General features: G+C 46.6%; 1 protein-coding gene across 1 annotated transcript in view; it reads right to left on the minus strand.

The window, feature by feature from the left end:
• Positions 1-14,178: 14,178 nt before the first annotated feature.
• TGFA (transforming growth factor alpha) overlaps positions 14,179-26,610 on the minus strand; it is a 45,982-nt gene continuing 33,550 nt past the window's right edge. The window contains exons 3-6 of the mRNA XM_033159137.1: positions 23,726-23,843; positions 22,144-22,293; positions 17,074-17,183; positions 14,179-14,816 (exon numbers count right to left, since the gene is read on the minus strand). Coding sequence (XP_033015028.1) covers positions 14,809-14,816; positions 17,074-17,183; positions 22,144-22,293; positions 23,726-23,843 — 386 coding nt within the window. The 3' untranslated portion in view covers positions 14,179-14,808. The remainder of the gene's footprint in view (positions 14,817-17,073; positions 17,184-22,143; positions 22,294-23,725; positions 23,844-26,610) is intronic.

Here is a 26,610-nt window from a genome sequence, read left to right on the forward strand (position 1 = left end):
CCAGGAAATGACTAATCCAAGGGCCAGGGCCAGGGATGGAGGAATCAAGTAATTAATGGGCTGGTAGCTGGAAGAAGTATTGGGATGCGGGTGGCACTGTGGGTTAAACCACAGAGCCTAGGAATTGCCGATCAGAAGGTCGGCAGTTCGAATCCCCGTGACAGGGTGATCTCCCGTTGCTCGGTCCCTGCTCCTGCCAACCTAGCAGTTCGAAAGCACGTCAAAGTGCAAGTAGATAAATAGGGACCGCTCCGGCGGGAAGGTAAACGGCATTTCCGTGCGCTACTCTGGTTCGCCAGAAGTGGCTTAGTCATGCTGGCCACGTGACCCGGAAGCTGTACGCCAGCTCCCTTGGCCAGTAAACCGAGATGAGCGCTGCAACTCCAGAGTCGTCCGCGACTGGACCTAATGGTCAGGGGTCCCCTTACCTTTACCTAGCTGGAAGAAGCAGGCCTTTTCTGCCTCCAGCTTGTTGGAGAAAGGTCCATGGCAACTCTCACAGCAAGATTTCTTGCATGATCTATATTATGAATGCAGAGCACATGGCTCTGAGCCTCTCAGAACCAGACCAGGAGCGGGGAGAGACTCACTCTGCTCCCACACATCTCTTTGGCATTAGCAACCCTCCTTTTGGCTTTTGTGGACCACTTTGTCTAGGCAGGGCCAGTCCAAGGGGCTTTGCTGCCTGAAGCAAAAGGCAAGAAATTGCCTCGACCCCTTCCACGTACAAAAACTTAGCAGATCGTTGAATGTTATTTCAACAACCTCCATTGCACCCCAAGGGCATAGCACCCGCCCAGAGCTCTCTCCATGCACTGCCCCTCAATATTTGCCACCTAAGGGAGCTGCCTCACTCTGCCTCATGGCAGAGGCGGCTCAGAGTCTGTGCCTTCCACTGATCACCACCTAAATGGCCACTTTCAAGTAGAATCTAGTGCTGGACTTCGGCGTGGGCCACTTTGGTGCTGCCCCCATCCATTTAGGCCTCCCTGCATATCTTCCTTTGAGGGTTTAAGCCTGTGGCATTTGATTTATAACAGGTGTTCCCAAGCTGTGGCCCACAGACCACCATGGCCCCATGAGCATCATTTTGGTGGCCCACAGTGGTACTTTATATTTATAGTACTTATATTTATTGTTTCACTCTTTGAGTTTGATACAATGCAAATGGTAATACAATGAAATACGACGTAAGAAATAAAAGAAGCAACATGAATGCAATTAAAAATCATCCAACATCCAACAAAGGGCATTTGGGAACCACAGATTTATAGCATCAAGTTGCTGAAGCACATTAATTTTATTATTTTTTATAATAAATTATTTTTATAATTATTAGGCTGAGAGGCAGTGACTGGCTCAAGTTCACTCAGTGAATTTTATGGCTGAGGAAGGATTCGAACCCTGGTCTCCCAGGTTCGAGTCCAAAATTCTTACCACTACACCTATAAATCCCGGATGGTGAGGTGTCAAATGTGGCCCTCCAGGCCTCTCTGCCTGGCCCTTGGGATTTACCTCCAGCCCAGCCATACTCCCTTTCCGGCCACGCCCCTTCCCTCCAGGCCACGCCCCTCACTGGCCTGCATTGCCCCTCCTTGAGTATTTTTGCATGTCCTTGAACTCTGCTTGCCTTGATGGTGGATAGAGAGGAGTGAGTGGATTTGTGTAGAAACTAGAATACTGTCCAAAGGTAACATGAATCTCAGCTGCCCTGCCCACCTTTACTCCCAAAGGGAATGCAGCCTTTGAATTGGAAAAGGTAGCCTTGCCTCACTCTGGCTAATAACACTTTCACTTGTTCTAGCTCCTTGGCGCCTTCTGGAAGCCTTAGCCCTCTGTGCAAACAACCGTGTGTTGTTTGAGCTGAATGAATGCTCCTGGTGAGAGGAGGTGAATGAGTCCTGGGAACTGCCTCAGCCCTGCCATTGAGTAGCTTTCTAACCCAGGACTTCCCTTCCCACTAGGCAAACACAGATAACACCTGCAAACTGCGGAAGCGCCATCCATTGATGGGAATAATGGCCACAGCAAGCATTGTAAGCATGTCAGAGAGGTTGGGTCACTTATTTCCAGTTGTCAGAAATCTACTCCTCTCCTTTCTTGTCATTTGAGTCCATTGGTTCGGATCCTTGCCTCTGGAGCAGCAGAAAACAAGCTCGCTCCGTCAGAAACTAAACCTTAAGAGGGAGCTGGGTATGTTTAGCCTGGAAAAGAGGAGACTGAGAGGAGATACAACGGCCATCTTCAAATATCTTAAGGGCTGTCGCATGGAAGAGGAGACATGCTTGCTTTCTCCTGCTCTGGAGGGTAGGACTTGAACCAATGGCCCCAAGTTACAATAAAGGAGATTCCGACTAAACATTCAAAATAACTTTCTGACAGTAAGAGCTGTTTGGCAGTGGAACAAACTCCCACGAGAGGTGGTGGACTCTCCTTCCTTGGGGATTTTAAAGCAGAGGTTGGATGGCTACCTGTCATGGATGCTTTAGCTGAGATTCCTGCATTGCGGTGGGGTTGGACTAGATGACCCTTGGGTCCCTTCCAGCTCTAAGATTCTATGACGGTGGCTCTCATATCACCTCTCAGTCTGAGTCTTCTCTTCTCCAACCTAAACATCCCCAACTCCCTCCTCAACCGATCCTCCTCTTAAGGCCTTTCGTGTGAGTGGAATATCCAAGCTCTTGATATGATGTTGTGATATTATCCAGCAGCAGCCTTCCCCTTGGCCAAGATGCTTCTGTAATGTTTACTCACAAGTAAATCTTATTCAGTAAAGATCCCGACTCCCCAGCAATATCAAGTGAAGCAGGCTGTGTGCTTTATTTCTTGCAGGTTGATTCCAGGGACGGGGTGGTTGCTGTTGCTGTTTCCTTATGAGCGGAACTAGGCAATTAAGGAGGAACAGCCAGTTAAATTACCCCAAAATTGTTTCTCCAAATTGCCTTTGTGCATTTCTGTTCCAGTAATGGGTAGGCACTGGGCTCCTTTGGAAGGAATTGTGGAATACAAATGGGGAGAGGAGAGAAAAATCCCTAACAGAAGCCTTCCCTCCTTAAAATATGAAAACCTCAAAAGCTCTCTACCTGCTGGTGTTCCAGTTGCATTTGTGGTTTGATCACCACAAATCCATACCCTCCAACATTTTGTGGGGGAAAATTGAGGGCACCAAATCTGTCTCTCCTTGACCCCTCCCTGCTGCTGACCCCCTTCCTCACCCGTCTGCTCACTGCCGCAACGCACTTGTTTGCCCCCTCCTTCCCTCCTCTCTTCCCTTTGCTGTCTTCTAGCTTCTGCTCACTGGAAGGACAGATCCTGAAGCTGAGGCTCCAATACTTTGGCCACCTCATGAGAAGGGAAGACTCCCTGGGAAAGACCTTGATGCTGGGAAAGATGGAGGGCAAAAGGAGAAGGGGACGACAGAGGACGAGATGGTTGGACAGTGTTCTCGAAGCTACCAACATGAGTTTGACCAAAATGCGGGAGGCAGTGAAAGACAGGCATGCCTGGCGTGCTCTGGTCCATGGGGTCACGAAGAGTCAGACACGACTGAACAACAGCAACAACAAGCTTCTCCTCCTCGCAAGACACAGCATGGCCTGCAGCAGCCTATGAGAAGGTTGCCCCAGCGCGTGCTGCTTCTGGAAAATAGCGGCATCCCGGATTGGGATCAGTAGCCGGGGCAGCTTCTGTCAATTCAGGATGTCCCGATTAAATAGGGACACTTGAGGGGCATGCAAATAAGTGCAGAACACAGGCAGAGAGTGTGGTGTAATGCAGTGTTTTTCAACCACTGTTCCGCGGCACACTAGTGTGCCGCGAGATGTTGCCTGGTGTGCCGTGGGAAAAATTGAAAAATTACTTTATATATAGTCAATATAGGCACAGAGTTAAATTTTTTAACATTTTCTAATGGTGGTGTGCCTTGTGATTTTTTTCATGAAACAAGTGTGCCTTTGCCCAAAAAAGGTTGAAAAACACTGGTGTAATGGTTAGAGCAAGGGTAGTCAACTGTCACTCAGCCTAACCCACCTCGCAGGATAGTCGCGAGGATGAAATGCAGAGAGGAGAACAAGGTACATCGCCTCCAACTCCTTGGAGGAAAAGGTGGCATATACAGGAAATATAATAAGTAAATTGAGCAGCCAGGTTCTAGGCAGGCAAGCTTCAAACCGAGGGTGAAAGCCGGATCAGTGCTCCTTTTCAGGGCCGGGACAAACATCTCTGTTATGTGTGCTATCGAGTGGGTAGGAAAGAGTCAACGATTAAAGGGAGAGCAGAATTTTAATGGCTTCAGCTGGCTGCAGCCCCACCCTGGCTGCCTCGGAGCGCTGCTTCTCTTGATCACCTGGCATTCTGCTTGTAAAACCCAATCCGGGAGCCTCCCAGGGCTGCAGCTGGTCTTACCCGAAAGTCTGGAACCTGCAAGCGCTTCTCAGAAGGATGGACCTGATCTCTCGCCTTCCGTCACCACCACCCAGCAGGGTGTTTGCGACGGGGCTGTCCCTCGCCTCGGCCTCGGGACCTCTATCCTCTCTTAGGGGTTTCTGGATTTCAACCAGCGGTCCCACAAATTTCCCCCCAGCGCCCCCTGCCTTATAAAAAGCATCATTCAGAGCAGCGGCTTGCACGGCCGCTAAGGAAGATAATAATGTGATGACGTTCAAAACATTAACAGTTTGGAAACCCAATTCAAACCGCTTTGTGGCCATCAGGCATCCATGGGGCAGGAACAGTTTTGGAGCAAGGGAGGAGGGGATTAGCCACTTGGAAACGGTCAGGGGTCCATCCCCTTTCTTGGAATTGCTCTGCTGTTTAACTTATTCGCCAGGATTTTCCGAACCCCAAATGGAACCAGCGTGGAGCATGTCCCACAAGCCTGGGGAAAAGGAGAAAGGCTTGATTTTAGTTAGGGCTCACCCAGGATGCCGTTCTGGAAATTAAGTAAAAAATATAAAAAAAAATCCTTCCAGTAGCACCTTAGAGACCAACTAAGTTTGTTCTTGGTATGAGCTTTCGTGTGCATGCACACTTCTTGGTATGAGCTTTCGTGTGCATGCACACTTCTTCAGATACACTGAAACAGAACAAACTTAGTTATTTTTTATTTTGTTTTGTCTATGGCAGACCAACACGGCTACCTACCTGTAACTGGTTCTGGAAATTGTCCTGCCTGCCGAGCTGAGAAGATGCGATGCAGTTATAGTGGGTGGGGAGATTGCCCTGCACATTTGCAAAGAATTCAAAAGAGAAATTAAATTAAATTAAATGCTGCCCCATGGTCCATGAAAGCACTCTGCCTGTGCAGCAGGAGGGTGGGGGGCGCTGTCTGATTCCAGAGCTGCTTTCAGATTAGGTTTGCCAACTGACCAGACCAAAACACGAATCCTGCTCTTCTTCTCCTGTGCCTTTTAGCAGTTCCTTGATCCGCAGAAATCAGCGTGTGGTGCTTTTCATGACGGATCAACCGGAGGTCAACAGGATCACCTGCCAATATCTGCACATCCAGCAGCTGTGAAATGCACAGGCCGGTTGAAAAATTGCCAACCCTGATCCAGATTAATTTTCCAGACATCCAAGTTGTATGCCCCAGATTTGATTTTTATTTATTTTTGTCTTGAATAGGCTTAGAATCTACCAGCTGCACTACAATGACCATTGCCTGCCTATAATACGTTGTGGCTGCATTTATCCTTAAGAAGGATAAACTCAGCAACTCCTCTGATGAGATTATATATATATATATATATATATATATATATATATATACACACACACACATACATACATACATACATGCACATATATAATGCAGCCGTCTATCTCTTTTTATCTTGTGCTTCTGCCCACCCACCCTAACGCTCTAGAAAGAGAAGATTGCGTTTTGTACAACTGGCCTTTGAAATGACAACTGCAGGCATTTCTGTTCTAGTACATCTGCATCTCTTGGGATAACAGAACTCCATGTGAAGACTGGGGAAGGCACAAAGGGCATCTGTGCCAGACAGAACGTCTGTCCCAAGAGCTTGGATGGTGCCGAGCTCTCCGGTCCTTGGCAGAGACCCCCTCAGGCAGAAGTTTATTTGCCTGCTGTGTCTCCCTCCTACTGTCCTGGAAACAAGACCGCTAACCAGATAAGGAGGCTGCAACAACGCTAATCTCTTGGCTCTTTTGCATAATATGCAGAGTGAATTCTGCACATGATTTGACTGTGTGAAAAGGAAATGAGCTCTGCACCTGCTATGGGGCACTTTCAGATATCTCCTGCAAGGTTTACACATAGTGGAGCTGGGTCCTGGTGCAGCCAATCATGAATTAAGACCTGTGCTCACGTCTTGCCCATTGGCTGGTTCTGCTGCCCACCAGTTGCAAGGAATCTTTTGTCTGATCCAGCAGGGCTTTCCTGGTGTTCTTTTCATCTTATGAAGACTTTGTAGGATTTCCCTTTTAGAAGACCAGGGGATCCCTCTCTTCTCCTCTGTTTCCTTGGACTCTGCAGAGTTGTGGGGTGTATTTTACGCAACAAATGTCTCCTGATGTGTTGGGCTTGGGGCAGGTTTTGGGGCAAGGACACAGCCAGGTGGAATGAGGAGGCCAGCAGACCAAACAGCTGTCGTTGGTTTAAATTTTGTTATTCAATGTCTATTTCGGTGCATATTTTATTTTCTATTTTTAACACGTTTAATCTGCTTTTAATATGGGGTTTTTGCATTCCAAGCCAGTTTTTAATTCTTGTTTTTCACAACACAGAGATCTGGAATGAATGGCAACAATTTTTATTTCTCCTGACCTTTATAAAGAGCATTCTGCAGTGGCTTTTCAGAAAGGCTGACTAGACTATAGCTAAATGAAAACAAGCCCAGTGAAGTCCTTCTTTATTGAACCAACTGGAGAATATTATTATTATTTTGACACAAACAACGTGATCTGATTAGGATCCTTTAGCAAGGAGGTCCCTGGTAATGCACCAATGTTGAGAGTTGCCAAGTCACCAGGGGGGGGGGGAATGGCCCTGTGTGCTGCTGTCCCTTGAAGAGCTGCTTGATGGTCAGAACTCGAACAGACCAATTTTTTCACAGCATGGTAGTCACCTGCTAATAATGTCTGCAGACCAAACTGCAGCTGTAAAAAGTACGGGAGCAGTGGGCCTAAAAACATCGGCAATCTTAAATTTGGTGGCCTGCTTTGCTTAACTTCAGTGACCCTTCTCAAATTAAATTGGGATCTGGAAAAGTTGAGGACTGAAGCTTTTTATCCTTGTCCCTTCTCCTTTTCCTGAGAAGAGAATAATTAATAACTCCTATTGCTTTTATTGCTTTTATTGTTGAGGTTCCAGTATTTTGGCCACCTCATGAGAAGAAAAGACTCCCTAGAAAAGACCTTGATGTTGGGAAAGATGGAGGGCACAAGGAGAAGGGGACGACAGAGGATGAGATGGTTGGACAGTGTTCTCGAAGCTACTAACATGAGTTTGGCCAAACTGCGGGAGGCAGTGAAGGATAGGTGTGCCTGGCGTGCTCTGGTCCATGGGGTCACGAAGAGTCGGACACAACTGAACGACTGAACAACAATTGCTTTTATTGACCTTTCTGCAGGAGTTTCTGCAACGCTTGCAAATTTGCTGCCACCCTCTCAATGCAGCTGGTACGCAGGATGAGACCCTCCCTGCCCGCAGACTGTCTCGCCAGAGTGGTGCATGCTCTGGTTATCTCCTGCTTGGACTACTGCAACGCACTCTACGTGGGGCTACCTTTGAAGGTGACCCGGAAACTGCAACTAATCCAGAATGCGGCAGCTAGACTGGTGACTGCAAGCGACCGCCGAGGCCACATAACACAGGTCTTGAAAGACCTACATTGGCTCCCAGTACATTTCTGAGCACAATTCAGAGTGTTGGTGCTGACCTTCAAAGCCATAAACGGCCTTGGCCCAGTATACCTGAAGGAGCATCTCCACCCCCATCGTTCAGCCCGGACACTGAGATCCAGCGCTGAGGGTCTACTGCCGGTTCCCTCACTGTGAGAAGTGAAGATACAGGGAACCTTCTCGGTAATGGCGCCCGCCCTGTGGAACACCCTCCCACCGCAAAGAAATAAACAACTACCTGACATTTAGAAGACATCTGAAGGCAGCCCTGTTTAGGGAAGTTTTTAATGACTGATGTTTCAATGTATTTTTACTCTTTGTTGGAAGCCACCCGGAGTGGCTGGGGAAACCCAGCCAGATGGGCGTGGTATAAATACAATTATTATTATTATTATTCCCTTCACGGGCATTGGGCTTTACAAGAATGTACAAATGATCTGAGCCCCATGAACTTGCTGCAGAGGATGGATAGGGCCAGATGTTTCAGAAACAGCAGCAGGTAGGAAACAGGGCAATTACAATGTGGTCCATCCCTTGTTATTCATTCTCATCTTCCCACAATCCGCACTTTGGAGAACACCTTGAGGAATGAGGTTGCATGCCAGAACTATCTTGATCAATAATGACTGATGGGCTTCTGTTTCTCAAGGACATGTTTTGTCACGAATTGTACTTTGTTTCCTGTGATGGAGCCTAAGAGGGAGAATTCTTGGTGCATGTCACTTAGCGACAGTTCCGAAAGCTGGTTGCAAGAAGCCACAACAGTCAAAACAGGCACATAGTAGTAGAGATTAACCATCGTATGTGCTAACGTTCTGTGTGTTCATTGACACCTGCCTGAGAACCGACCTGGAAGGGCAGATCATCTCTGAGACTGTAGGAATATAATCATTGTTTATATACCGCTGTAATGAAGCCAGGCCATTAAGACTGAGGTGCTCCCGACCTCATGGCCTGATCTTGTGCTTGTCTACTTACAAGTAAGTCTGCCATCTCCAACAGTGGCAGCTTTTGTTTCCTTGCATCAACATGATATAGGGATGAAGTGAGGTTACAGGGAACCAGGCAGAGGGCCTTCTCGGGGTGGCGCCCGCCCTCCCAACAGATGTCAAGGAAATAAACAACTATCTGACTTTTAGAAGACACCTGAAGGCAGCCCTGTTTAAGAAAGCTTTTAACGTCTGATGTTTTATTGTGCTTTTAATTCTGTTGGCTGGGGAAACCCAGTCAGATGGGCAGGGTATGTATGTATGTATGTATGTATGTATGTATGTATGTATAAATAAAATATTTATTGAAGTTTACTGCTTGCTCCATCTTGAGGACTCTGACGAGACAGCAAGACCACAAAATTCCATGGAAACATTTAGTCAGAATAAATGCTGTTGTTGTTTTTCTAAGCTCTCTACATATTAATTTGTATTTACAACATTTTCATGCTACCCTGGATTGTGGTAGCTCAGTGTCCTTTCAAATTCCTGAGTCAAATTCCACCAGTACCAAGACTTGCGGACCAGGAGAGGGGGGGGAGAGAGAGAGAGAGAGAGAGAGAGAGAGAGAGAGAGAGAGAGAGACTGAGAATTGAATTAGTAAATCTGATTTGACAATTCTATTTTTCTCACTGAGAAATACTATATTTTGCATAAAATATTTCTGGCCCAGATGCAGAACAGCCTTCTGTTGTAAACATACCCAGCAAAAATGTCCAAGAAACATGTAGTAGGCAGGTTTGCCAGGCAGCCACAGCAGACACTGTTCACTGTTCACTGTTCCTGCCTGCTGGAGTTCATGGTGGGACTCATATATAAGATTATACAAGAAAAAGGAGCCACTTTGATAATATACACCAGGATACCGGTAATTATTCCTTTGATTTCAGGAGGGTGCAGCCGTATGTGGTCAGTGAATCACAACCCTCATGAACTCCTTACTACATAATTACTAGCTTTTGTTCTTTAATTTAAACAAAGAAATTGACATGTTAATGAGTTGGATGAACACCCCCCTCCCCTGTTTGTACAGATACTTTGTACTTCCTGGGGGGAAAGAATACACAATCCTAGAAACTGGGCTTTTAGTGTTGTAGCTCCAGCCTTCTGGAATGAGTGAAATTAGACTAATGCCTAGCGTCTTGATATTTAGGTGGCAACTGAAGATGTTTTTGCTGGTTTCCCCTGATCCATCCGTCTTATAGAATTTCAATTGTAGAAACAGTTTTATCGTTTAACAGTAGAAATGGTTTTGATGTTTTTAGAGCTTAATCTTTATGTCATTCTATTTTATTCTATGTCACTTTGATAGCTGCAGGCAGTGCAAATCTGCAGAATAAATGAATAAGCAGCAGCTAAAGGAACTATGTCGTTGATAACACAGAAGATGCCAGGTTGATCTCTTTTATGCTGGTGGCCGCCGTCATGATGGTGTGGCTGCCAACTCCGACAGACACAGCATCCCTGCACACCTCACTGTCACTCACCAGCCACAACACTGTGCCCACATCACCCATGTACAGAGGCACAAAATCAATGCACAGTGGCCAAGCGACACCACAACGTCCCCCAACCCAGCCCACACTGTCACCATGCATGACAAAGCAGCCGGAGTCCCCTGGGACCCCCCCCCCCAGCACCAGGCGATGCACTGAGGACAGTTCTGTATTGGGCTGGAAAAAACGTTAAGAGCACAAGCTCTTCACCTTCCCTACTCTCAATGCTACATTTGGCCTTCACACAAACAGCTGCTGGAAGCTTTTGTGTCATCCTGACCCAGATTCGCCTCCTAAGTCCAGGTCCTCCCCACCACGTTAGGCCAGAGCCATCTGAGCTGGGCTCATTAAGGTCAGCCTTTTCTAGAGATACGTGTGTGTGTGTGTGTGTGTGTGTGTGTGTAGACTTTTGGCCACTAGGAGGTTGGTTCATAATGAATGGGCACAGAATGACAACCCCCCTCCCGTCTCATAATACCACGAGTCAGAAGAAGAAGAGTTTGGATTTGATATCCCGCTTTATCACTACCAGAAGGAGTCTCAAAGCGGCTAACATTCTCCTTTCCCTTCCTCCCCCACAACAAACACTCTGTGAGGTGAGTGGGGCTGAGAGACTTCAAAGAAGTGTGACTAGCCCAAGTTAGTCTGCATGTGGAGGAGCGGAGACGCAAACCCGGTTCACCGGATTACAAGTCTACCACTCTTAACCACTACACCACACTGGCTCTCCAGGAGCGCCCAAGGAAGCAGACTGCAGCAGCTGGCTTCAAGATGGACTAGAACAGGCACCCCCAACCTTCGGCCCTCCAGATGTTTTGGACTACAATTCCCATCATCCCTGGCTACTGGTCCTGTTAGCTAGAGATCATGGGAGTTGTAGGCCAAAACATCTGGAGGGCCGCAGGTTGGGGATGCCTGGACTAGAAGGACTTCTTAAGAATGTAAGAGGGGCCTGCAGGGTCAAGCCAAGGAGTGCTCGTCTAGTCCAGCATCCTGTTCTCACAGGGGACACCCAGATACCTCAGCAGGAAACCCACAAGCCAGACTCCAGCATCTAAGAGCCCTCTCTCCTCCTGCGGTTTCCAGAAAAGTGAAGCAGCACTGTGTGGTTTCTCCACACAGTGCTGCTTCACTTACTAGCTTTCGATACTGTGAGAGAGGTGGCAGACCCCAGCTTTTGTAAAGGCGGTGTGTGAGTTTTAAGGGCTAGGCAAGTCTATGCAGGAGGTGAGGAACTCAGGAACCTGCATTGTACTGAGTCAGATATTTGGGCCCTCTACTTCAGTAATGCCCCCACTGACTGGCAGAGGCTTTCTGGGAGTGGCTGCACGTGAGAGGCAGGTTGGCCACATAACACAGCAACAGACAAGGGCCGCTTTGTGTATTAAAATCTGTGCAGAAACGGCCCTTATTTGAAGTATCCCCTTAAACCCATTAAAAACAGACAACAGAGAGGTATTATGAAAAAGTGTACTTCACTCATTTAAATAACTATAATTCAGCGTATTAAGGAAGAAATAACTGGCAATCAAATATAAACACTTTACGTAAATCAAATTAATTTAACCACACAATAAATTAATACATTAAATATGAACTTTCAGTGCAACATATACAGAAGAAACAAGTGTACCGCTGACTAAAAATAATCTTCAGGTTGGTTATAACAGTAAACGTACTTACAAAAAAAGATAGGGGGGAGTGTTAACAATATAACCAGAAGTCAACACAAAATCAGGAAGGCGGTGTCTAGCTCATTTATCAAACGTGTCTAATGTGAAAAATTGGCACAGTTCGTCCATTTTTAAGAAACATACATACTGATCCTGCTTCTGGTCAAGTATCCAAATTGAAACAGAAACTCGGGTGGGATCAGATCACACAGCTCAGGGTTAAAAGGCCACCTCTAATTTCTCAAAAGCATTGCAGGGTACAATTGCACAGAAACATACAAGCCAGCTCGTTTATTCAGACTGCAAGTCACTTTTCTTCCTATTCCTTCTTCCAGTGGAAAAATAAGGAGCACAGGGTCACATTCTGCAAAAGGTATCTAAAAACACTGCTTTCGCAGGGCTGACAAGCCACGTTGCAGCACAAAAAAGAGCTAAGTCCCGAGAATGGGACTCCGAGGTTTTTTGGGGCCCAAAACGGGACTAGGGGTGAAAGTATCCCTCGAAGAAGGTCTGAGATACCTGGAGTCCTTACGGCAGCCATTTGCAAGTTGGTGCCCTCCAGATGTTTGGCTTTGCACCTCCCCTAACTGTATGGTGCTAGGAAGGAGGGGAGATGTGGTCCAAAACATCTGGAGGACGCCAGCTTGGGAAAGACTGCCTTTCGATGGGGAAATGCTCTTCCTTAGTTCTGTGGCAATCGTGTGACCCTGACTGCACCTCAAGAGAAGAGTGCAAAAGTCCAAGACGTTTGCCAAAATCTTGTGAACTTCATTTTTCAAACAAGCTGGAGTAATGCCCAGTTTAATAAACCAGCACCGGGGAGGAAAGGAGTTTAGGGACAATATTAAAAAAAACCCTCATTTTTCCTTGAAGAGATCAGTCCTCCTCTTCAGGACAGTCAAAGAAATATTTGTGCCGAATGACAAATAAAAAAGGGATCGGACCCTTTAAAAGTAGCACAGAATGTCGTAAACTTTGGAACTAAAACTAACCTGCCTATAACTATTTCTTGAAAGGTATCAATCAGATTGGCTCTGGCAGCAATCAGGGTCAACAGGGATTTTAGACAACACGCTCAAGTAGGAACACAGATAGGGAATATAATGGAAACCATTAGCAATTTCACAGAAGAGGCTTCAACTTGCATCTTAAATTTCAATTATTCTGCCTACTCAGAAGGAACAGCACGGCTTTTGAGTGATTTAAAAAAAAAATAACTTCCTTATATATTACTGACCACTCTTCATTAGGAACTCTGCATTAGAAGCTGTCCTCTGAGGGTCCCGATTCTTGCTTATCAATTCGGCTTACAGAAGAGAGGTTTCGGCAGAATGCGGACCTCCCAAATGGTGGACATCAACTTTGTGCCAACGAGAACAGCCGTCTTCCCAACACACCTTCGGCTGCGCACTCAGCAAGGCGTCAGGACCCTCGACAACATGCTACACCCTTCACACTCAAGAGGCCAACCCTCTTCCTGCAGAACAAGCATTGGGACATTGATGCCCTTCCACAAATCGCCCCAGTCTTTGGAAACATGCATTAGAATTGTCAGATAAAACATGCACAACAAGCCCAGCTGACCCCATGGAATGTTTCCAGACACACAAGTATCTGTTGAAACACTCCAGTCTCCTTACATTGTCCTGTTAAGGCAGCCTAAAAATCCCTTCCCATTTAGAACCACAATGGGATGACTTTTAAGAATCCACCCAAAAGCGATTCAAGTAGGATTCTTATCTATTTCAATGAGCTGGGCTTTTTTTTCAATTTGATGCTAAAAACAATAACCCAAGAAGCACCCTTCCCAACATCTCTTGCCTTCTAATCAACACATTTTTAAATGGTCTCTGCTTTTCATTCTTTGGGGGGAATGCAGCAGAGCAGTCGGCTGTTGTTGTTTTGATCCAGTTACGCAGAACGGGGGTGGGGGGTGGGGCGAAAAAGAACTTTCTAAATTTGGAGGCACAGTGATCATGAAAGCTGGAAATGTGAGCTATTTTGCTGTCGTTAGGCTCCAAGATGTTGCTGCTCAGTCCTAAATCCAGATATTCAAAATACGGAAAATGTTGAGTGCTGGTAGATGCAAGTGATCACTTTGGAAAATTCATCTGGATGTTTCTGGATACAAAAAGAATTTTTGGGTGGTGGGGGGTGGGGGTGGGACTTGCAGTTGAACCCAGCGGACCTTCTTCTCAACTGGGGAATTTAGCTCTCTCAAAATCACTAACGTAGCTCATCACTTCTTTTGAGTCAGATTCTGTAATGAGTGCAGGATCCTAAGACTCGAGTCCATGTTCCATGAAGTCTCAAGCAAGGAGGAAGATTATTGAGAAACAAAGTTACCCCCCACTTGAGCTGTACACAATTCTTTCCTGGTATTAGACACCCCTTCCATGTGCATTTCTCACAGCAACGTAAACATGAAGCTTTTTTTGTTAAAATGACCAGCCTGTACTTTTCCTACTCTTTATTTTACTATGTGAAGTCTTTTGAGATTCCTTGGTTATCCATGTATGGATTGACCTGGTGTGTGGTATCACGTGTCTTCACACGGCGTGGGCCGGATTCCCTCTGGCAAAGTTCTGGAAGCACGACGCATGAATGGAGGATACAGACAAGAAGCCAAAAGTTGCAGGGAGTCTGCTTGCCAATACTGTTCTGTCCCCAGGAAGCACCTGTGTCCATCTTAAGTGTCCCTCTGGAATAATTGTAGGCCTCCTGCAGGATGCTTAAGTGGTCCCTTCTACACACGGCAGTAAGAATCCCAGCAGACCCCCGTCTCCATCAGACAACTGTGAAAATAGGCATCAAAATAGTTTAAGGATAAAAGGCTTCACTCTGACTAGGCTGTAGCAAAGCTACGGTATAAAACAATTGCATCTTGCATGCAACTAGCTTGCACGATTGACCCTCACACAGTTGAAATTGGGCAAATTAATAGCATGCAAGGCAGACAGCTTAAAAGCTCTTTCGTGCCAGGTTTTCCAGGTGTGGAAAGAGCGTTTAAGCTCTCTACCCTGCTTAATGGGTTCTGGGATGCTCACACAAGATATTGCAGGAACTTGGACAGCCCTTGCGGGAGTGTTTGCCTTGCTTGGGGGGGAGGCAAGGCTCACTTGACACACCAGCTCCATATGGGGCGGTTCTGGGTGTGTGTGTCCAGCATACAGAGGAAACTCGGTTCCCAAATGCCTCTGTTGTCGTACGTTTCAGTTCTCGGACGCCGAAAGCCCGGAAGTAAATGCTTCTGTTTTCGAACATTTTTCCGGAACCCAAACATGTGATGCGGCTTTGGCTAAGTGCAAGAAGCTCTTGCAACCAATGGGAAGCCGTACCAAGCAAAACGGAGCCGTCCTGTGACACTGCCTCTTTCTCAGTCTTACAACTAGAAGACAGCAGGAATTCCCAACTGTTTAAATTAGATTCCTCTGAGGCATGGGCCAAATTCTGCTCATTCAAAATAGATTTTACAGCCCGGTCTCCAACTTGGTCAGATGGGAGGACTTACATTTCTCCTGATTTAGACTTACAGTCCTGAGTGTCCTCGTTTGGAGCTCTGTGCAAACAAACTTAAGCCCCATCCCGCATTGAAAGGAGCTATATAATAATCTATGAGCTGCTTTGCTACTCCAGGAAGGTGTGCAGAGTTTGCATCAAATTCACTAAGTGCCTGTGGCGGAATAATGCCTGGTTCATCATGGGTTAACCTATCACTCCCATTTTAGGTAGGTGTTCCCTGGGAGGCGGAGCTAGTTGGCATTCTAAAAGTTGGGGGTTTGGCAGTTGGGGGTGGAGGATTAGAGAGAGAGAAAGGAAGGTTAGGCTTTGGGGAATGGGAGGAAAGGTCATTACCATTGCTAAAGGGATGCAGGAAATATTATAACTAAGCTGAATTACATGAGAAGAAGATTTGTACCAGTAATAACCCAAGACATCCATGTTTTCAAGTTACCTAATAAAGTTAAATGTGCTTAAACGTTCGTTGACTCTGGCAGTGTATCAGTACCTGAAGAGGTGTGACTAAGAGGAGAGAACAAAGCTTTCCTGTGGAAGAGGAAACTGTTTGCTTATTCTCCTGTCATACAGAGGGCTGGACAGTGAAGCCAAGTGTGCCACTTATTTGCCTAAAGGGAAGGCAAACTGCAGTAGTTGGGAACCCTGGTAGGGAGATCCCATAGGTGGCAAGAGGTTTTCAAACGTAGAGCCCTGAGGTACCCCAGAGACAACTCTCATATGAACACTGAAGGATTCATCCTAGTTGTCAGTGAAACTTAGGGAGAGTCACTGTTGGGGAAGTATTGAAAGGGGAGGGAATAGGATCCCTCACAGTGCCCATCTAGCCCTGCTGAGTTTAGCCTGGAGGTCTTGCCTTTTAAGGATACAGGCACTGTCTTGTGCGATGAGGCCAAAGCACTGGGAAGTCAGGTACACCTGAAAGCTCCTATGCAGAAATTGGGGGGCTTCCCCTGTGTTCTTTCCCCCACCAACCCCACATTGGTATTCCGAGGTAGACTGCCTCTGAGCATGGGGTACCATTTTGCCATCATTTTTGGTGGTCCATCCTCTGTGGGCTTGCCTATTACCATCTTAGTGATCATCCCCACAACTTGTGACTTAGGGTCGTATCCATTGCTGTGTGTGAGCGGAACAGACCTCCAATTGCATAACAGGATCACCACCCTCCCCTTCTCTTCACGCCCTTGGAATTGGGAGGTAGGAGGTGCACGAAAACCGAGGTACGGCTTCCCATTGGTTGAAAGAGCTTCTTGCGCTCAGCAGAAGCCGCGTGGCACGTTTGGGTTCCAAAAAATGTTCGAAAACAGAGGCCTCTCCAATTCCTACTTCTTGAAATCCTTTGGGCTGGAAATGCTGAAGATTGAATCTGGGAACTTTTAACATGCAAAGAGTGTGCTCTGTCACTGAGCTGGAAACTCACTGCAGATCATGGCTGTATGAACTATTGCCGGAGGCCACCAAGCCAGTTCTCACCTTACTACCCATCAGGTTAAATGCACCCCTCTAAGCTGCTACTGTAGCACCTTTATTTACCTGTCTCTGAATGGCAGCAAGACGTTCCTCCTTTCAGGAGCCCGTTGGGCTTCTCATGTCTGCAGACAACAGTTCTGCACCACTCGCAGTGTTTCCGTATCCTGCAGCAGCTGCAAAACATAACCACAAGAGGTTTAAGGCGGGGGAAGGCTAGGAAAGACATCAGAATGCAGAGGGTCAGTGGTGGCGTAGTTGTTAAAGAGTGCTGGATTAAGAGCTGGGAGACCAAGATTCGAATCCGCACGCAGTCTTGAAGTTCACTGGGTGACCTTGGGCCAGGACCGGTGCTAGGGTTTCTTGCGCCCTAGGCAGACCACCTTCTGGCGCCCCCCGCCGCCTGCCCCCCGCCAAAGCCTGCTTTAGCGGGAGGTGGGGGGTCGTGGAGAGGCAAGCAGCAGTTTCTCTGCTGTAGTGGCGAAGCTGCTGCTCGCCCGTCCTGCCCCCCGCCCCCCACCAAAGCCTGCTTTAGCGGGAGCTGGGGGGTGGTGTAGGGGGCAAGCAGCACCTCTCCCCTACAGCGGAGAAGCTGCTGCTAGCCCGTCCCTTCCCCCCGCCCAGGCCTGGCCAGCGCCCCCTCCATTTTGGCGCCCTAGGCAATTGCCTAGTTCGCCTTAATGGACGCGCCGGCCCTGCCTTGGGCCAGCCATTGTTTCTCAGCCCAACCTGCTTCACGGGGTTGTTGTGAGGATAAAATGAGGAAGGGGAGAACCATGTACACCATCTCCAGCTATTTGGAGGGAAAGGTGGGATATAAATAAACAAGAAAGGGTGGGACATCAGAATGTCGTCCGTTCCTACAGTAGAGGGGGCGGCTGGCACAGGTGGGGCCCCCTTTGTGATCACCTTCAGAATGGGCTGGCCTGGATGGGCCCTTGAGTTTGTGAACCTGGAAACCCGGGTTCACACATGTGGTAGCTCCAAGCTAGCCGCTCGCACTCTGAAAGCTGATCGGCCTCAAGTCTTACATTTGCCAAGCTTATCACAATTCAGCACTGCTGCAATCCGTTTTATAAGCATCTCAGGCCCTGTGATTAGGCACTATGAACGAAATAGAAAATTCTTTCCAGTAGCACCTTAGAGACCAACTGAGTTTGTTCTTGGTATGAGCTTTCGTGTGCATGCACACTTCTTCTTCTTCTTCATGCACACGAAAGCTCATACCAAGAACAAACTCAGTTGGTCTCTAAGGTGCTACTGGAAAGAATTTTCTATTTTGTTTCGACTATGGCAGACCAACACGGCTACCCACCTGTAATAGGCACTATGAAGTTTGTTGCTGGGTTCCAGGTTTCCTGCTAAAAGTCAGAACTCCTGAATTAAAGAGTAGAAAACTTAACAGCTGGAAAAATAAATCAAAACGGGATGTGTTTTCTATTAAAATAAAAGAAGGACTGTTCAGTTTGATTCGAATCAGTTTAAGGTGCTTCACTAATTTAAAATGAAATCTTTTGCACCAGCCTTATAAGAGACCAATAGCCTAGGGAGCAAAGGCCCAAAGACAAGAACAATCAGGTGGAACAATCCAGGTGAGCTCTAAAAAAAACGGGTTTCTGTCTCTCCCTCTCTCTTCCTGAGGAGCACTCAAGCCCTTACATCCCAGCACAACCACCGGAAACACAGCATCTGGGAGCTGGAAAAGACCCAAAGGGTCATCCAGTCTGCAATACGAGTAAATCATCCAGAAGAATCCTGCTACTGGTGTCTCAGGAGTCTGACCAGCCTCAACTAGAAGCCAGTCATTCACTGTTGCTGGTCCCATTATGTGGAATACTTTTCCAGCAGAGATTCAGCAGTCATCCTCCCTGTTCACCTTCAGACAGGCCCATTCAGCTGCTTAAATTCCATTTTAGATAAGCAAATTTGCCTTGTATTGATTTATGGCACTTGATGTTTCATTGCATATGTATATATTGTTATGCACCAGCCTGGTGTTTTCTGCGAGTGGGCGGTATAGAAATACTTTTAGAAATAAACAAAAGGTGAGTCAGGCTCTCTGGTGGCTAAACTTTGGAACTCCCTGCCTAATGATATCAGGCAGACACCTTCATTATACTCTTTTTGGCACCTGCTAGGAACATTTTTGTTCAGACAAGCCTACCCAGGTGTGCTTACAAAGTTGATGTGAGTTTTAATTCGTTTTTATTGTTGTTTTAACTTTTCAGAAGTCTTAAGTTATTGCTGTTCGTTTTCCTCAGAGATAATTTTATTGGCTTTCCTTTTTTTGTAAACCGCTCTGAGGTTTGTTTGTTTGTTTACAATCAAGCAGTTTATAAATCTTAGGAAATAAAAAAAAATGCGGACTAGACTACTGCAATGCACTGTACATGGGGCTGCCTTTAAGAACAAATAAAGAACGGTCTGAAATTTTCAGCTAGTACAAAATGCAGCTGCCCTCATGACCCAATTTGTGAGCAAGGAGGTTATTAAAACATTACAGCATTTACTATCAACACACTCCGGCATAAATACTTCTCAGCACCAAGAGAAACGGCAGGGCCTGGGGAAACCTGCTGGTGTCGGTGACTGTCCTAACTGGTTTGTTCGTTTTGGTCTCGCTGCTGGCAGAGAATGTTCCCTGAGCAAAGGTGAGAGGAGGGCTGGGGATTTGCTTGAGAAAAGGGATTAGGCAAGGCATCTCGCAAGGCGAGCCACGCAGATTGGGAAACCAACCACAGCGACACTGCAGCCCGTCCTCTAAATTACACAGCAAAGACTTTAATTTTAGCTTAATGGGTGGCGTTCCAGTTGCAACATGCATGCCACCATCTCCTGTCCTCAGAACAAAAACACACCGGAACACATGACCTCATTGCAAGAAAAAGCCATTCTAGGACATCCAGGCTGCGGATGGGAGAAATTGCCAGGCAGAAAGGGCGAGGGTGGGGGCAGAGGCAGTGCAGGGCATTTTTTTTTTTTTTGCAGCAGGCAACAGCTGGAAAACAAAACGCATGTCCAGTTCTCTCCAAAGTGTCTTTCTAAATTAAGGGAATCCTGAATTTAATTGCGTTTTTACAAAATGGAATTAAATGCTGAAATGCGAGGGGGAGTGGGTTGAAGTATTAAATGTATATTCCAAATGGTCTGTCATGGTATCTGAAATCGGAGAGTGAAGTCTGTTAATTATAAGTTTATTTTAAACAAGTAGGGAGATATTGAATTTTAGGTTAAAAGCAGCATGATAAAGGATAGAAGAAATAAGTTCAGTCTTTATAAGAATATTTGGTTAAGATTTTTGTTATAATAGAAAGATCAAGATAATGGTGTTATCTTTAATTAAAGTTAAAGTTTCTTTTTTTTATATAGAGAAAAGATGTTAGGAAAGTAGTATATCGATTCAAAACCGAAGGTGAAAAGGCGGGGGAAGTCAAAAGTCAAGATTCAGAACTAGAATTTTTTTTTATATATAAGGTATACAAACAAGAAGAAGAATCCTGGCATTATGTGTATTTGTATTTGTTTTTGTATTTGTAGGTGTGGGTTTGGGATTGTGTTATATTATGAAAACGCTAATAAATTCTGTTAAAAATAAATAAATAAATGCTGAAATGCTTCTGCAAATCAACACGAGGAATGCGAAGATGAGCAGGAGTGTGTGTGTGTGTGTGTGTGTGTGTAGAGGACGAGACACAGTTTCATGCTCTTCTCATCCACAAAGTTAACAAAGTGGTTCAATTTGCGACTAAAAATAAATTACACAATATATTTTAATGAAGAGACACTTTCAGAAAAAGTTCCCAGTACTTCCAAAGCAGCTGTTCCAGACACTGGGTAAATGTAAGACTTCATTCCACCAGCCTTCTGTCTATATCTTAAGCCAGGGTTTGTGGCAAAAAGAGATGATGCAGATCACAGAACTATAGAGCTGGAAGAGACCCAAACAGTCATCTAGTCCAACCCTCTGTAATGCAGTGAAACATGGAGGATTGTAAAGGTAACTTGCACTGAGTACTCTTTACAGATTTGCGGGTCTACCTTGTTTAAAGGAAAGTTTTCAACGTTCTGCATTAACCAATATTGGACAATGGCAGCTCCTCTGTTTTTAAGCTAGAGGCAGAATTAGGCTGAGAGAAGGTCTTCCCTTTCCATGCAATCAATTGCCTTCAGCATCCAAGAGGCCAAGTCCATATTAAATTTCATCCAGGTGCTACACTTCCATGAGGTTTAGGATGGCATTCCAAGGTGGTTTCCCATCCAAGCACTGACCAGACTTTGGCCTGCTCAGATTCAGGGAGTTGGCTGCACCACCTGGACCACTCTGAGATGTGACAAGCTAAGTGACCGGCCATAGCTCAGTGGTGGAGCATCTGCCTTGCATTCAGTGGGTCCCAGGTTCAATCCCCATCAGCATATGCAGGTAGGGCTAGGATTGTCTCCTGCCTGAAATCCTGGAGAGCAGCTGCCAGTCAGTGTAGACAACATTGAGCTAGATGGACCAGGGCAGGACTCAGCACAAGGCAACTTTCTATGCTTCTGAGATCATGCACACTCTTTTAAATTAATTTCTACCCTACTTTTCGGGGATGGGGAAGGCTTCCCGAGAGAGACCTGTACATCGCTACAACCAACAGGCTTACACTCTAAAAAGGCAGGGCACAAAAGGAAAAGTGGTTGGGAGGGAGGAGGAAATAAGCAAACTCAGCTGCATATTCCTTGTTGAAAGTTCTTCTAATGATCAGCTAGGGTGGAAAAGTGCAAGGAGAGGAGTCCACGACCCTGCATCCCTTCTTTTGCCTCCTCTGCTGCAGCTTGATGGCATGGCTACTGCCTGGTGAGACAGCTGTTGGAGGGAGGAGTCTGCTGCCTAGTATGCATTGCAGTCTATGGAAGCAGCCTTAGCCACATGTCAGGGTGAGGTCTGCCTCCAGCCTTCCAAACTGGGAAGCAGGCTGGACTTGGAAAAGGAGATCCTTCTCTCCATGAACTGTTGCTGCCCACCCGGGCCTATTCAGTAGGCTGGCCACCTTTTAAGACATGCATTTTACATAAAACACATGCCTTGGTGCACACGCACACTTCATGCTTGCAGGGATGTCAATGCAGAACATCAGTTCAAATGGAAGTTTCACTTACTGTATTAGGACGCAGATCATGATAAGGGCAACAGAGGCTATAACGGAAACCACCACCAGGGCGGTGATGGTTTGCTTTGTCTGGTTGGCGGCCACCACTGCAAGGAGGTCCGCGTGTTCGCATCGCGCCCCAACGTACCCGGAATGGCAGCTGTGACGAGGCAAAAGAAAATCAAGAGCAGTGAGTGCACAGAGGAAAAGACACAAGATTATATATATATATAGGTAAAGGTAAAGGGACCCCTGACCATCAGGTCCAGTCGTGTCCGACTCTGGGGTTGCGGCGCTCATCTCGCTCTATAGGCCGAGGGAGCCGGCGTTTGTCCGCGGACAGCTTCAGGGTCATGTGGCCAGCATGACTAAGCCGCTTCTGGCGAACCAGAGCAGCGCACGGAAACGCCATTTACCTTCCCGATGGAGTGGTACCTATTTATCTACTTGCGCTTTTGACGTGCTTTCGAACTGCTAGGTGGGCAGGAGCTGGAACCGAGCAACGGGAGCTCACCCCGTCACAGGGATTCGAACCGCCGACCTTCTGACCAGCAAGCCCTAGGCTCTGTGGTTTAACCCACAGCGCCACCTGGGTCCCTCATATATATATATATATATATATATATATATATATATATATATATATATATACTGTATGTGTGTGTGTGTGTGTGTGTGTGTGTGTGTGTGTGTGTATAATTTAAGCCAGACACCCTTTTCTCACATTCAGAATTAAAATGGGATTTTATCTCAATCAGAGGGCTAGAATGTGCCTAGAAGCAGGGTGGGAAGCAGCTACGGAAGGCTTGGTTTGCATTTCCCATTTAGAGCGAAGTGCAAAAGTCCTGTTCTCTCTGCCTCACTCCAGAGTTTGTAGTGCTCCACTTGTTCCTCACGGGAAAGACCGCACAGTGTTCCCAATCAGGGCATTAGCCAGGCATGATCCAAATAAACCAAAGAATTCTACGTATTTATACTTCTGCTGTGTAATGTGAAATTTTAGCTGCTTAGGAGCCATTTCGGCATATAAGTGGCATATACGTTAGTTTTAAAATATTAATAAAACTATTAGTATTTTACTCTTCCCCCATCTGAACGCAGCATGTGCTCTGGATCACGTTGACATGTTTATTCGCTTTGCACCAACTCTCAACATCCCAACAAGGCAAATCTTGCAGATGAAGGGAGCTTTTCCATATGTTCCACAAGGGCCCATGAGCCACCCCCATCCCCTAAGGCAGTCTTCTTCTACTGTACTCCAATTCCCATCATCCTCAGCCAACTTAGCCGATTGTCAGGGATGACGTGAGCTGCAGTCCGACAACATCTGGCGACCCAAGGGTCTAATGCAGACATAGGCAAACTTGGCCCTCCAGATGTTTTGGGACTACAACTCCCATGATCCCTAGCTAACAGGACCAGTGGCCAGGGATGATGGGAATTGTAGTCCCAAAACATCTGGAGGGCCGAGTTTGCCTATGCCTGGTCTAATGCATGGAGGCAGGGACACTTTCTTTTGTGACATGCCTACTGCACGGTTACTGCTGAATGCAACGAGGTGGGGTATTACAAGATGCAAGAGGGAGACTTACACGCAAGCTGGTTTTTCCTCTTGCACCAAGAACCTGCAAGTACCATGGAAGCAAAACTCACTATGAGCATCTGGACAGCTGTTAAAATGAGATCTCACAGCAGCAGCCACTGGCGGACCTAAGAGAGGATGGACACGAGAGAGAGAGAGAGAGAGAGAGAGAGAGAGAGAGAGAGAGAGAGAGAATGTAACTTGTGAGGTTTCCATTATTCCCATTTCACCATGAGGATGAACTAATTTGTCTATACTGGTATCTCTCAAATTTAGTTTACCGCATTTTCCCCATCAGTTTGTATTGTTTTTAAAAAGATTTTCATGAGAATTCATCAGCAGTGCTGTGCACCTTTATATACATTTCTCTGTGAAAGTGTACATGATATGAACATTTCGGCAAGCAGTTTTCCTTAATACCAGGCCTTTTGTAAATCAAATCAAATCAAATCACAAATATGCGCATTTTTAGGCATGCTTGCCCTTAGTACAAGCATTTATCCACACATTCCTTGGTTAGAGAGGTGCACTGTAAAATATGAAGTGGAGCAAAATTGGAAGGGTAACTTCATTTCAATTTGTGAATTGCTTCAGAAAGAAAATTTTAGGTAGCCAAGCATTAAAATACAACCTGCACCAAATTTCCTTTCCCCCCCCCCATGGGCATCCTAAGGACACAAAAGAGCCTGCTGGATCAAGCCAATTGCCCATCTGGTCCGGCATCTGTCTCTCACCGTGGCCAACCAGATGCACCAATGGGAAACTGGCAAGCAGGACCCAAGCGCCAGAGCAAGACTCTCCCCTCCTGTGGTTTCCAGCAAGCGGAATTCAGAAGCATGGCTGCCTCCAACTACAGAGGCAGAGAGGAGCCATCCTGGCTAGTAGCCATCAATAGCCCTCTCCTCCACAGGTTTCTCTAATCCTCTTTTAAAGGCATCTGTTGGTGGCCATCACTGCCTCCTGCAGGCACTTACATAGGTAAAGGGACCCCTGACCATTAGGTCCAGCCGTGGACGACTCTGGGGTTGCGGCGCTCATCTCCCTTTATTGGCCAAGGGAGCCGGCGTACAGCTTCCGGGTCATGTGGCCAGCAGGAATAAGCCGCTTCTTGCAAACCAGAGTAGCACACGGAAACGCCGTTCACAGTGGTACCTCGCTAGATGAATGCCTCGCTAGACGAAAGGCATTCGCTAGCAAAAGGGAGACTCACAAGATGAATTTTCCAATGGCCTTTTTTTTTCTTCGTAAAGCCGTGCTTCCTCCGACCGTGCCTCGCAAGACAAAATTTCCGCTATACGACAGCACTCGCGGAACGAATTAATTTTGTCTTGCGAGGCACCACTGTACCTTCCCGCTGGAATGGTACCTATTTATCTACTTGCACTTTGACATGCTTTCGAACTGCTAGGTTGGCACTTCCCATGGACTGCAAGAAGATCAAACCTATCCATTCTGAAGGAAATCAGGCCTGAGTGCTCACTGGAAGGACAGATCCTGAAGATGAGGCTCCAATACTTTGGCCACCTCATGAGAAGAGAAGACTCCCTGGAAAAGACCCTGATGCTGGGAAAGATGGAGGGCAAAAGGAGAAGGGGACGACAGAGGACGAGATGGTTGGACAGTCTTCTCGAAGCTACCAACATGAGTCTGACCAAACTGCGGGAGGCAGTGGAAGACAGGAGTGCCTGGCATGCTCTGGTCCATGGGGTCACGAAGAGTCGGACACGACTAAACAACTAAACAACAACAACACTTTGACGTGCTTTCAAACTGCTAGGTTGGCACTTCCATAGGATGGCGAATGTTTGGGTGCACAGAAGATGCTGCACAGAGAAACAGGGGCCATGCTCAGTCAGTGCATGTTTTTACCCAAGAGTTGTCCCTCACCTACCGTCGATGCTCGACTAGAATGATATACCTAGAGTGCATGAACCAAGTCAAGGTTTGGCATTACTGGAAGGCAAGCAGAAGGGACAGAGGCAGCGGTAACAGCTGTCAATATAAGGATACTTGTCACACATACTTTTGTGGGGTAGTGGGCTGAGAATGTGCGCCGCTAAGAACGCATCCATTTACAGGAAGAAGGTAACTGACCATGACATCATTCAACCTTTTTAGAAGCCACGTGTCTTACAACTTAAATAGTCATAATAATAAATGAAGATATATTTATGTATTTATGCAAGACATTCCCGGGCTGCCTTTCTGGACACCGTCCTCTCAAAACGGCTCACGGAATACCACATGCCATAAAGCAATCTTCCTAAATTTGGCACCCTCCAGATGTTTTCGGTGGCAGCTTGATGGGAGTTGTAGTCCAAAACATCTGAAGGATATCATGCCGCGGGCAGCTGCTACAAAGGGCCACCTTCCATACTAAGTACCACAGCCACCAGATTGGCAAATTCCACAACAATAACAACTTTATAATTTACTAGTGCTTTAAACCCGTTAAATTAACGGGCACTAGAACATACGTGGTGAAGCTTTTTAAAAAACAGACTGCTCGCCCGCCGCCACTTGTAACGGTTAGAAGTACGTCCACGCGAGCGCGCACCCGCCGCTTCAACAGTTTCGCCCGGCCGCCCGAAGTCTCTGCGCTCCAAGTCCCAACGGCTTTCCGTGGGGCACATGCGCAGTAGCGCAATCCCACGGACACATGGACTGGACGCAGAGACACTTGCACTTTATTACTGTAGATACCCTACCCATCTGGCTGGGTTTCCCCAGGCACTTTGGGCAGTTTTCAGATTACTGGATAACCCTTGTGAGCAATGCACGCCAATGTATTATTTGCCATTACTTGTGAAAAACACCCGGAAAAAAACTTTAGTGCATGAATCGTAACATGCCCAACTGGATGTTTGCATTATCCAAGGCTGCAAATTTTCCCAG

This window comes from Lacerta agilis, chromosome 8, assembly GCF_009819535.1.
Source record: "Lacerta agilis isolate rLacAgi1 chromosome 8, rLacAgi1.pri, whole genome shotgun sequence".
NCBI classification, from domain to species: Eukaryota; Metazoa; Chordata; class Lepidosauria; order Squamata; family Lacertidae; genus Lacerta; species Lacerta agilis.